The sequence below is a fragment of the Marmota marmota genome, unplaced genomic scaffold (genome assembly GCF_001458135.2).
Source record: "Marmota marmota marmota unplaced genomic scaffold, marMar, whole genome shotgun sequence".
NCBI classification, from domain to species: Eukaryota; Metazoa; Chordata; class Mammalia; order Rodentia; family Sciuridae; genus Marmota; species Marmota marmota.
The window spans coordinates 50,962,032-50,974,363 of NW_026000037.1; the positions used below are offsets into that span (position 1 = coordinate 50,962,032).

General features: G+C 36.5%; 1 protein-coding gene across 3 annotated transcripts in view; it reads right to left on the bottom strand.

Annotated features, from left to right (window-relative positions):
• The window catches only part of Fign (fidgetin, microtubule severing factor), a 125,486-nt gene extending 114,410 nt beyond the window's left edge, over nucleotides 1-11,076 (bottom strand). The window contains exons 1-2 of one of the 3 annotated variants that reach the window (XM_048812387.1): nucleotides 10,526-11,076; nucleotides 9,581-9,750 (exon numbers count right to left, since the gene is read on the bottom strand). Coding sequence is in view for 1 of the 3 variants with exons in the window: in XM_048812386.1 (XP_048668343.1) it covers nucleotides 9,581-9,605 (25 nt within the window). In the remaining 2 variants the exon portion in view is untranslated. The remainder of the gene's footprint in view (nucleotides 1-9,580; nucleotides 9,751-10,525) is intronic. The other 2 variants (XM_048812386.1, XM_048812388.1) reach the window with 2 other exon arrangements.
• Nucleotides 11,077-12,332: the final 1,256 nt, after the last annotated feature.

Below are 12,332 nucleotides of genomic sequence, written 5' to 3' on the forward strand. Positions count from 1 at the left end.
AAAAAAAAAAAAAAAAAAAGTCCCAGTCACTCAAAACAGTACACAGGTAGGTGGTAAGATTAGAATCCCAATCCAGTAGTGGGAGACTGACTGAGACAGCAGGGTTCTTGTTGAGTACACAAATAGAAAAAAAAGAGGCAGAAAAACTTTTTACCCCTACCCCTAAGCAAGTATTCCTGCAGAGTTGGCTATTAGAAAATACAGATAATATTTTTAAAAATATGTATTGAGGTACACATATGCATTACAATTATACATCTGCAACACCTCCCAGATGACAGTTTAGTGATGGGGCATTTTGGCAGGATAAATTTCAAGGACATATTAGATTGTGGCAAAATTGCAGATTTTTACCCATAATTATAAAAATAATTATAAACAAATCTAAAGCATACATTGTACTGTGCTCCTTGGATTTCCCTGTGAGGTCTTTTTACTTTGCTCTAAATCTGAATAAAACGAGGGAGAAAGCACAAAACAAAACAAGCATTGTTATACTAAATATGTTCATTGAGGGATTTATTAAAGACAAAAATAATAAAGAACTTTCTATATTAGATTTTTCCTAATACTTAAATTGTTTAAATATTATTGATAAACATTTTACACCTATTTAAAAAAAAAAAAAAAACACAAAAGAGATTCAGCTTATGTATACAATTTTTTCTAAAGAGACACTAGCTCATACTAGATGTACCTATGACTCTACTGTTTTAACATACATAATTAAATTTATACCAATAATGAGTTGGTTGTTATACCCAAAGCATATTTTCCAAATTAGGGAATAAATACTCTTTGTATTCATATTACACTTAGAATTCCACTCCCCCAAGAAAAAACAAAATTAGCAATGTCCATATAGGTGTATGAAATTTTAAAAGCTGGTGATATTCCCCTCATGTCAGACTAGGATTCAGTCATTTAGAATTCCATATCAGCATCCCCCCTCTAATGCTTCTTAATCTTTTGAGTAATGCAGACCTCTTCTTCAAAAGAGAACTATGCACTAACACCACTGGCCAAGGATACTATGGTAGGGGTAGGGGGGATATGACCCACATATTTTGTATTTTGGGCCTAAAATTGGCTCCAGATTTGTGAGTCAAGGACAGAAAGTCAGTTTCAATACAGATGTGTTTTAAAAAGTAAAAAATGGCTATTATTTTTAACAAGTTACATATTGGGTATTATTCTGTAAAAATGAGTCATAAAATATATTTTAAGTACTTAAAGTCATGAATATGTTTTACTCTTTTACCTCTGCTTGAATGTAATTTTTCATTTTCCAGGAACGGATACATTTTCTAACTAACCCTGTTAACCTAATTACTCATAAAGAAATACCAAAAGCGTCCCTGACATCAATACCTTCACAAAGAAATGTATCTATGCACATGCACAAGAACATATTCCATTTAGATAATCAAAACTATAACTTTTATTTTTAAAATGTCCTTAGATCCATGTAATTCCTAGCAGTGAAATTTATCAAAAGGATTTAAAGTTTGCAAACAGTAAGACTGCTCTATCAAAAATACCCTCCTTTCTTCATCCATACACTTAAATTCAGAGTATTAACTATTAAACATAAAAGACTAATAGCACTCTGTTTATTTAATAGTATTTGTTTGATCTTAAAATGGGTATTATAATGAAAATGCCTTCAATATTATGGGACCCTTTTTATCCTACTCAGAATAATTATCTTGTAAGATTAAAATCAGTGAATCATACCTAATTAAGATTTACAATTTAGCATCATTGAGGTATGTGATCTAAGAGAAAGTGTTTAGTCTTAGCTACAATTTGAAATAGAAAAAGAGAAGCAAATACAGGAGAAATAAAACAGCTATTTTTGCCATAATAATGGACCATATTGCCACATATTTACCCAGATTCCAGGCTTATTATTTTTCAAGTTGAACACTGAATATGAGAATATACTAGAGGATAGGAGTAAGGTAGGGAAAAAAAAAAAACCCTCAATTGAAATTGTCCTAGAGAATTTGTAAACAGAACACAGAACATTTTAAAATTTGGAATGGGACTACCTATTAAAATATTTCTAAGTTCGCAGTGGCTTTAATGCAAAAAAAAAAAAAAATTCCTAAATTGTGGGGTGAATTTTTAATTAAATGGGAGTGTTACAATAGTTATTTTCCAACTTTGTTTCATTAAAGTGCAAATCCATTTAGAGAGCAATGCCTTGTTATTACACAGGACAAAGAAAAGGTTTTTCTTCTGAGAAGGTGTCATATATAGTATTTCTTACCACAAAGTCTGACAAGGCATTCAAAATAAGTTCAATTTTTTTTATTCCTCAAAAATATCTTTAAAGCCCCCACCTCCACCCCAGTCTTGGAATACATAAAAGAATACTTTTCTCCAGCTCTTTGATATTTCCTTTCCTGGCAGAGTCATCTGATGTGAGAACTCTCTTTTGAAAATAAATGGTGCAACTTCAAGTGCACTCAGATCCAGACTTTCTGGACATTCCAGCATATCTCAGTTTGGATTTGAAAAAGCTGCTTGACTTCAAAATTCAGCTTTAGGTATCGCAATATAAATCTTGATCTGCTTGAGAGGTACCTTGGGAAACTACAGGGTGTTTTGTACCCCAAATTGCACAGATTATGCAAATCAAAGGGACGTAGGATTCATACCTGGTCAATATAGCTCAGGGAGAAGGAGGTTATTACAATTAAGTTGAGAAACTGAGTTCACAACTTGAATACCATATGATGCAAAGTTTGTGTCACTGCATGAAAGAGTTACTTTTCATCTTTAACACAGCTGTCACCACATGTTTATATAGCTACAATGCCACTTTCTAATGTCAAAATATCAATACTGATACTATCATAACAAGGTAATTATTTTTGTGTTTGCCCCTCTTTCCTGTCACTCAATGAATTGTGCTTTTAGTTTTGTAAATGGTTAGAATTTTCTATATATTTAGATAATTTAAGATTCTATATTAAAAATACTTATTTCACCTGTGCTTCCATCCTTGGGAGGAGGTGGATATGGTACCTGGCAAGAGAACCTCCCAGGCTCTTATTACAAATTCCACTGAAATAATTCTACTATGATTACTCTTAGCTTGGGGAATAAGTACTTAAGTATCTACCTGTCTGCAAACAATTAAAAACAAAGTTCCTTTTAAAAATATTTACTTAAAAATTCATGGGATATATCAGAAATAGATGAGGCAAAGGGCAGCCTAGGATAAAAGCAAATAATTCAAGTACCAGCTCATGGGAAAAAAAAGGGGGGAAGAGATACCCAAAGATCCATTTTTTTCCATCAATTCTCTTACACAACTCCCATTAGTATCTCTTTAAGTGAAGACACTTGGAATAACTGTGGAATGAATAGTCAGTCTTCAGGTAGGAAGCCCAGTGCCTTCCCCAGAGATGGCCCAAGAGAAAAGTTGGCAGGTGGTGAATACAGGTCTGGCTCCATTCAGGTACACAGGCTCCACTCACAGAAGGACCCTTCATCTGGTTGAATGCTCTGCCATAGCTGTCTTGAAATTTTTAGTAACTTTTGAACAAGATACCTCACGTTTTAATTTTGCATTAGGTCCCAGAAATTATGTAGCTGGTTCTAGTTGAGGGTGACAGTATTGATTGATGGGAAGAAAAACAAGTCAAAGTAATCACAAAAAAATAGTATATTACATTATATAGAAACTCATGACTTCACACTGCATTATTTTTTAAATTTTATTTTGGATGTTATCATTTCCATGAATAACATTTTCTCACAAACCAGTGCATGAAAGTAGAGGTCACTCATTCTCAGATGCATTTACATTCATGTGTATGACATATAATTGTCAGTTATTTAAAAAGCAACCAATTAACATAAGGCAAACAGTTGAGTGGGGAAAAACAAAGATGGGTGGAGTAAAGTGTAGTTTCTGTTCTCCCAGTAATATATCCACAATTAGAATAGAAAAATATAAATTATCAGCAGAAATCAAAATTCATTAGAAAGAAGTAAAGTATTTTCAACATTAACATTCTAAGGAGAGGAAAATATTTTGTAGGTATTTTAAATTTTGTATTAGGGAAATTGACCAAATTATGTTAATATTGTAAATATGTAACAAAAAGCCCACTTCTGTGTACATCTGTATTATGCATCAACAACAACAAAAAATCTTGAAAAAATAGATTTTGTATTCTGTGGCAAAAAATAAAAAAAACTTTATTTTAAATTATGTATTAGTAAATCATATACCACTAATGACTTTTAATAAAAGCTATTCATTTGATGAAAATGAGAACAAAATTCTAACAAGAAGCAAATTTTCCAATCTTCCTAAAAAAGTTTTCCCAACACAAAAATACAAATACCTAAGCTGAGTTATAGGGTAAAAAAGTTTAACCTTGGGCCTTCATATAATAAATCATGCATTCTACTTTCAAGATGTATCAGTTTAAAAAATGATTGAAAGAAGTGATACTACAAATGGTTTGTGAAAGTCACAGTAGCTAAAATATGAGCAAACATATCCATTTATACATATATTTATCATAAATACATCTGAATTGAAATTCTCCTCTAGATTTCCTGCTTCTGATTTACCCTGAAACAACAGCCCACCATATGCAATGTTAGACGAAGTGTCAATATTCAAATAACAAGACAACAAGCAGATTTGTTGCATAAAATATGTAAATACCATTAACAGACAGTGCCATATGATATCTGCTGTTTTGATGGTTACTGATCACCTATCTTTTTTGCCTCCTCAGCCTCAGCAAAGACTGGTCTTGTCAACAGGTGCTGCAAGAGGATGTGCTGTCCTAAGGCAGAGCTAAACAGGCACCTGTGGTGTTGGAGTAAGGAAACAGTACACCCACCTGCTTTTGAGTTGTTTCAAACTTACCAATACAACATATTTTTGCCCATTCCTTATTTTTATTACCTGCTTTTTTTTAAGTAAGCATCTCTCAAATATAATTGCCTTTTAAATGATAACACCAAAAAAAATCAAAAGAATCAGTAATCAATAACCATATCAAAGCAGCTATGCTTTAGTTTTCTACCAGGAATTAAATGGAAAAGTTAATAATAAAAAAAGATCAGAAAAAAGAAAAAGTAACAAGATAAAACCAGGAAAAATATTGGGTGCTAAACTGAACATTTGCTTGCAGTCTTAAAAAAAAATTCCATTAAAAAAGAAAATAAAACAAACAAAAAGGACAACTTAGGTATCATTGTTCTGTGTGTATAGGTTAATATTATTTGAACTTGCTTTCAAGTGGTTCAAAAAAAATAATTTCCAAGTTCAATTGATTAGTAAAACATTAGCTTTTGTTTATCTCAAAAGAAAGAGAAAATTATATTAAGTTTTTTTAAATTGAGGGAGGAAATTGCATCATTTTCTGTATGATTTACTTATTCTACTTTATCAAGGATTTAAAGAAAAGCAGATATGCTGATTAATCAAGTCTTGCCCATCAGTAACGTAGTCAATATTTCCGCAAATGTCTGTAGAACAATTTCCCCCAATCAAAAATTTATAAATCAATTTAAATTCCTGGTAATTAAATTTACTAGCTTGACAACAATAAATGTGGTACTTTATAAAAGTAGCATATGAAATTTGTACTCAAGAATATATTGATCAAAGGTAAAACAGCAAACATTTCTATTAAACCAAGGTTCTTAGAAGAAATTAGAAAGTTTGAAACATAAATGCCTGCAATTGTTTCAAATGCAGTAATAATTTTGCTGATTTGGTCCATTAAAACTGATTACTTAATTAGGCAAACATTCTAGGCTTCTAAACACTCACACAGACAAAAAGGGAAGCCTTGGCACAGCCGGTCTACACCTGAGATGAGAATTCTGAAAAATATTGTAGAGACTCAAACTTTTTGGATCTGGCTCTATGCAAAACTTAAGCAAGGAATTAAATTCTAAAAAGTGGCAAACTGAAGCTTAGGGAAAAAAAGAAAATTCACCTCTAATAAATTATTCATTTATCTTTTCAGCTTGCTTATGTTTTAAACTATTTTAGAAATGGCAAGTAATAATACAGCTTGTCTCTATGGATTCTTGAAAATACTAATTCTTTTCTCCCCTTTGGTCATACTCTTGTATTATCTAAAAGTAATTAATGAAATTTCTGCTGTCTTGTATCAGAAGTACCTGCCTACAAAATGATTTCCAAAGTTCTTAACATGAATGAAAACAACCAAAAAGATTTTCTATCTATAGAAAAAAAAAAAATAGCACTGGAAACTCAGATGCAGGAATCTTAAATATAATTAAAGAAAAAAATCCTGTTTACACTTAGAAGATATCACATATAGTTTTAAGAATCTTACAGATTTGATACAGTCAGGAGAAAAAAAATTTCAAAAAAAAAAAAGAGATTTCTTAAAATAATTGCAAGGAGACCCTATAAACTATCTTTTCAGGAGAAAAGCAAAGCAAGTCAACTCACATGCACAGCTTCCAAACAGAAGTCTTACCCTCTTCCAGGAAAACAACAATGAGATTTTATTACCCTGCTATGATTCTTTCATTTCAGACATGATTAATTAGCAAGTATTACACTTCTCAAAACTCCCACCACACTCTCCTCTCCTTATTTAACACTCCTACATGAAAAAACAAGTAGCCACCAGCAGTATAAGACAAGTATCCAAAAACTATTTCAAAGAAGGAATACTTCTTTCATATCTTTGCCTCCAAAAATAAGCAGGATGCTCTTAACTGCTTTCACATTTTTTTTTAAACTTGGTCATTTCCTTAATGATACCTTTTGAATTCTAAATAATAGATGCAACATATTCAGTATTTAAGAATATATGACATGTTTAATCTGATACCTCTATTTTCAGGCTGAAATTCCAAAGAATTTGTAATCCATGCAGCTTATACTGATAAGTATCCACATGCACAATTAATAAACAATAGAAGTGCTGTATACAATCTTATTTGGGAACACAGTTTCCATGGGAAAAATGTTTCTTTTCCAAATAAAAGCAAATTTGTCACAAACAAAATGAAGTTAGTAAACAGGAATAAAGAAATAGAAGAGGGAGTGAAGAGAGAACTCTAAAATTTAAATGAATGAAAAACCTCTGACACTCTTCATAGTCTTCCAAACATTTTTTCAAAATAATTTTCCTTTCAAACAATCTATTTCCAAAATGTCTATATTAAACAAAAAAGCTGAATGTATTACAAATGTATATTCTAACTATCATCAAGTTTATGAAGCCTGGGATTTCCCCTTCAGCCTTTCAACTGTGATGGCTTGAAAACTTCACACACAGTACAATACTAATAAATAGATCTTGTTGGTTCCAGGAAACATTTTTTGAAAAGAAATCTATACTGGTCAAAATATCTTTGCTTTTTTTTTTTTTTTTTCTGTTGTATTAAATTTAGGATCAAAAACATCAAAGCAGCTTCCACCTCGGACCTAACTTTTAGAGGATCAATGTGACAAGGCAGTCCCTGATAGATGTTTCTCTTGATAAACGACTTGTTCAAAAGAGACATTGTAGCTTTCATTTCCTGACCACAACACACTTTTAATTTGCAACAGCAGAGCTGCCAGAATGTGAGTGCTTGCCCACTTTCTAGCCTTTTAGGTTTGTAGCTGTTTCCTTTAGGCCACACATTGGAGACAAACAAAATCTAAAAATAATCCGAGTAATAGAATTAGAAAATAGGAGTCACAAACACCACTTTCTACATATACACAAGTGTCTCCTGTCTCTCTCTCTCACTCTCTCTCTCTCTCTCTCTCTCTCTATACATATACTTACCCCCCAAAAAAAAATTCTAGTGTGTGATAACAAGACTCCTCCTTATGAACATCATTTGCACATCAGACATTTAAACACACAGAGAAATAAATTATGTGACTATTATTTAATAGTAAGTAGAAGACTTGGGGGGAGCAATTTGCACATTTACATCTGCAGTTAAATGTCATGAATTATATGATTGCTATGCCAGCATGTTTTTTATACATTATTACAATGATTATTATTACTACTACCCAGAAATCACATTTAAGTATCAATACAGTGAACAGTCAAACCATCCAATTTCTGCTCTCAGCACATTGTCCGAGCTCCGATTTAAAATTTATAAATGTAATATCCTCCTCATCACAGGCAGCAGCCCAATCTGCTCTGAATATATATTACAGCTTTAACATCACAGAGGGAAATCTCCCATCTGGCAATCCCATTCGCTCCAACAGCTCCGGGGGAAAAAAACCTGTGCTCTCTCCTCCTTAAAACATTTCTTAGGGCAAATTATGTGCATCTAAAATAAACAGTCTTCTTATTGATCGCTTCAAAGTCAACAAGTTCCAAATGCAAAATTCAATCAAATCCTTTCTATCGTGTAGAGCGGTGTGTGTTTAGCTCTATAGTCACCAGGGTCCAACTAGAAGTGCATGCCGCGCAACGGGTCTTGAAGTCCCTTTCCTCGTATTCACATTTGTGTTATGAGAGAGCAGTGACCACGGCCACACTACAGATGCCTGGCAGCTTTGCCCCCCTGTTATTTCTTTCTTTCACATTCTCTCCTTTTTTCTCTCTTTGCGGGAGAAATTCATGGTGTTGGGATAAATGTAACAGACAGCAACAACAACAAAAAAGAAAAACAGGTTTAAGTGGACATATCCTTTGATTATGCAAAACACTTTAACATCTTTTTGTTGTTGTTGTTCCCTCTTAGTCTTAATTGAATATCACACAGTGTACACACAGCTCGGCCACAAGAGCCATTGAAAACCCCTCTCACTCCATTTAACTGACTTTTTTTTTTCCCAAAGAAAGAGGAAAGAGCAATTTCAAATGAAGTCAATTTCAGTGCCTGATTATTTAATTCTGTCACAGGTTAAAAGTAAAAAGCGCTGACAGGCAGACAAGTAAATGGCAAGGAAAAAAATTACCACTGTTCCTTGGAATAAGGACTTTGAGCAGTGAAAATATATAGTCTGTTTTTATGTAAAAGATATACCTTCATTCACTCACCCCAAAAAAACTACACAGAGGAACTGATCACTCCACAAAGTGCAATCATCAAGAGAGCAGATAGCCAAATTGCAATGATAGGTTGAGAAAGAAAAAGAGAATTTCACCCAGTTCTGTGTGTGTACATATATATACTTTCATTAGTTAGCAATCTTTCTCCACACTCCCGCCCTCTCCCCTCTGCCACCCACCTCCTCAAAGGAAGAAAAAAAAAAAAAAACCCACACTGAGTTTAACTAATTTACATACTATTTGACTTCAGCCGTTATGCAGTGCATTACTAGTAACATGCAACTTCAGGATTACAGCTAAACCCAATAAAAGTGGACTCAAGTAATACGTTAATCAAAACTAAAATACATAAACAAGTGATAACAAACGCAAAAAAGCATGGTGACAGATTAAAAATAAACATATACATTTTTTTAAATAAAAAAGAATTAGGTATCATGAACATCTGCTTCTCAAGCAGTCTTCAATGGTTTTATCATGCTATTTAATTTGTCTTTCCTATTTAGATGCAAAGGAAGTAAATTCCAAAACTGACATACCATAAACACTGGTGCTACTGATCATTTCTTGCTGGCAGCACAAAAAGCTGAATTGGATTTCTCACAAGCAGGAATTCCAAAGGTTGCTTTTCATTAAAGCCACTTTTCCTCTCAGCTATCAAATGTCACTGCCTTGAAACGTGGGCCCTTTCGTCAGGTATTCATTTAACCTACATGCATATAATTAAGGGGGAAAGCAACATCAACAAAAAGGGGATCTCAGATCACAGGAGAAGAAAGAAAGGAAAAAAAGCACATGACCAGGAATGCAAGTCCATGTCAATTTCACTCACTCCCATTGAAACTAACAAGAGCTCCGGGGAGGACGGTAATAGGATCAGTGGATTGTATATACCATTAAATTATACATCTTTCTCTCCCATTCCTTGCCAACAATACGCCCACCACGCTGTACCCCCTCCAAATGATGTGCTTACATTTTTTTGCAACCGATCTTGTGACATTTTTCTGGTTCCCCCAGCCACGAGATTGTAATTTAACCTCAACTTTTCGTGTGTGTGCAAGATTCTTATTTACACTTCTTATTTACTTAGAAGTTAGTTCCCGAAGAAAGTCTAGCCCCACCCTATGGCTCCGCTTTCTTTTTATTTTATTTTTGAAGTAAAAAAAAGATAGTAATAAGTAAGCCCAATATAGCGAAAAACGAGATTCTTTCAATCGCGAACTCTTAATCCCATACTATTGTTACAATGATTAAGCAGCTAAAATATGCATTATAATGTTTCAGGGCTACTTTGTACAGAGAAATTAGACAGCAGGTTGGCGTACCGAATAGAAACTAATGCAAATTAAATTTAATGTTTACGGCACAACTCGGAGATCTCTTTTTATTACAGGTCTTGGATCTATTTATATTCTTTAAAAATAAAACAAAAACAAAAACAAATTTAAACAGATGGTAGAAAACTACGAAGCTCCTCTTACCTGAACGCGCAGAGCGAGAACCCGATAGGTTAGCGTAGCATCGATCCGATGTGTTTGCTGATGAATGGAAGCTAGGGTTAAGTGAAGGTGCCTATGATTTGAAATCATTCCAAGTTTTTGAAGGGAAGACGGACTGCAGCCTCTGCCATGTTGGAATTTCAAACCCAAAACAGCTGCTTGGAAGGAGCCAGCATGCCAGAGGCTGAGCGCAGGCGCAGAGCGCCGCCGAGCCAAATTCAAATCACTTTCACACTAAGAGCCAAAGATCAGTTTTCAAAGGAGAGAGGGAGAAAGAGACCGAGGCTGCCGTGAGGGAGAGAAGACGGGAGGCAGTGGCGAGAGGCGGGCAGTGGAGAGAGACGGGCAGCGGGAGGACCGGGAGGGAGAGGGAGAGGCGCACGGAGCCCGCGGAGCTGGAGGGGGAGAAAGGGAGGCGGGAGGCGAGCTGGCGAGCGAGCTAGAGACGCGCCAGAGATTCATGGGCAGGGAGGGCTCTATGGCCGCGCCGCGCCGGCCGGCCGGGCGCTCGGGTCATGTTACACGGCCGGGGCCGCCGCGGCCGCCCAGCCTCGCCGACGCGCTCACGCTGCCCGGAGGGGGCCCCGAGGTCATGATTACGCGCGCTGGGACTCGGAGTTCTCCCTGCCCGCACTCTCGGGAAGCCCAGCCTGAGGACAGGAGAGCGACGCCTTAGTGGGAAGGGGCCTTTCTCTCCCACGCGTGACCGGCCAGCCCTTGCGCTCATGAGCCAGCCTCGGAGGGCCCCGGACAGGGCTGCGCTACTCGCAGCCCTACGGGGCCCCTCCCTGCCAGCTCCGGCCCTCTGGACAGCTGCGGCCTGTCCACCCTTCCCCAGCCTCCACTGGACTCCACGAACAGGACAAGGTCTGGCCCTGAGAGCCAGGACCTCTCCCTCACCTTCCCCTGGGCCCCCAGCACCAGCTAGAAAATGACTTTATCTGCCAAGAAGAGGCAATTTCGGGAGGAAAATCTGCATTAAGCCTGTTCTCCTCCCCCTCCTCCCTGTGAATAAATAAAATCATAAGTGTCTAGGTGTGCGGTCCCCTCTCAAGCTCCCTGGCTCCCCTCCCTACCTCCCCCAGGCGGCTCTGGCAGGGGAAAGCAGCGCCCCGGGGACCCCAGTGTGGGCTTGCTGGTGCGCAGGCATAGACGTTAGGCTTCTGCTTTCCCAACCCCCCTCTATGGAGCAATCTGGGGACCCAGGAGTGGGAAGCGAGTATGGGCTTTGTGGTGCTGGGAGCTGAGGAAGAATGAAATGTGCAGTTGAGTGTGTTGCTCGCATCCCAGGGAGCAATGCAGTGCTGATTGTCTGTTGCTGAGATAGTCTTTTGTTCCGAACATAAGGTTTAAGAAACACACACACGTTTTCTGGGGTCTCTTGTTAGATGTAAATGTGCTGCATCCAGACGCTTACTATGCAGTGTAAGCTCAGTTGGTTTACTAATCACCCCGCCCCACCCCCAAACAATCAGGATCATTTGAATGGGAACCTCATTCAGACTTCTAGGCTGAGAGTATTGCCTTCAACCTATTTCATTCTAGACTAGCCAACCATCCAACTGAGATAATAAAGCAAACAATAACATTTGATCATGATGTCTACGAGATAATGTGCCTGGCAAAGTTCTTTAGGAATTGTAATGAGAAAGAGAGTGAGTTGGGTAATAATTTATCTTCATTTTCATTAAATATGACTTTAATAGATAAATGGTGAGTTTATACTTCGGCCTGGTGGATATTCAGTCCACTGTATTTCAACTGAGCTAAGAATGAACGAGGCAAATTA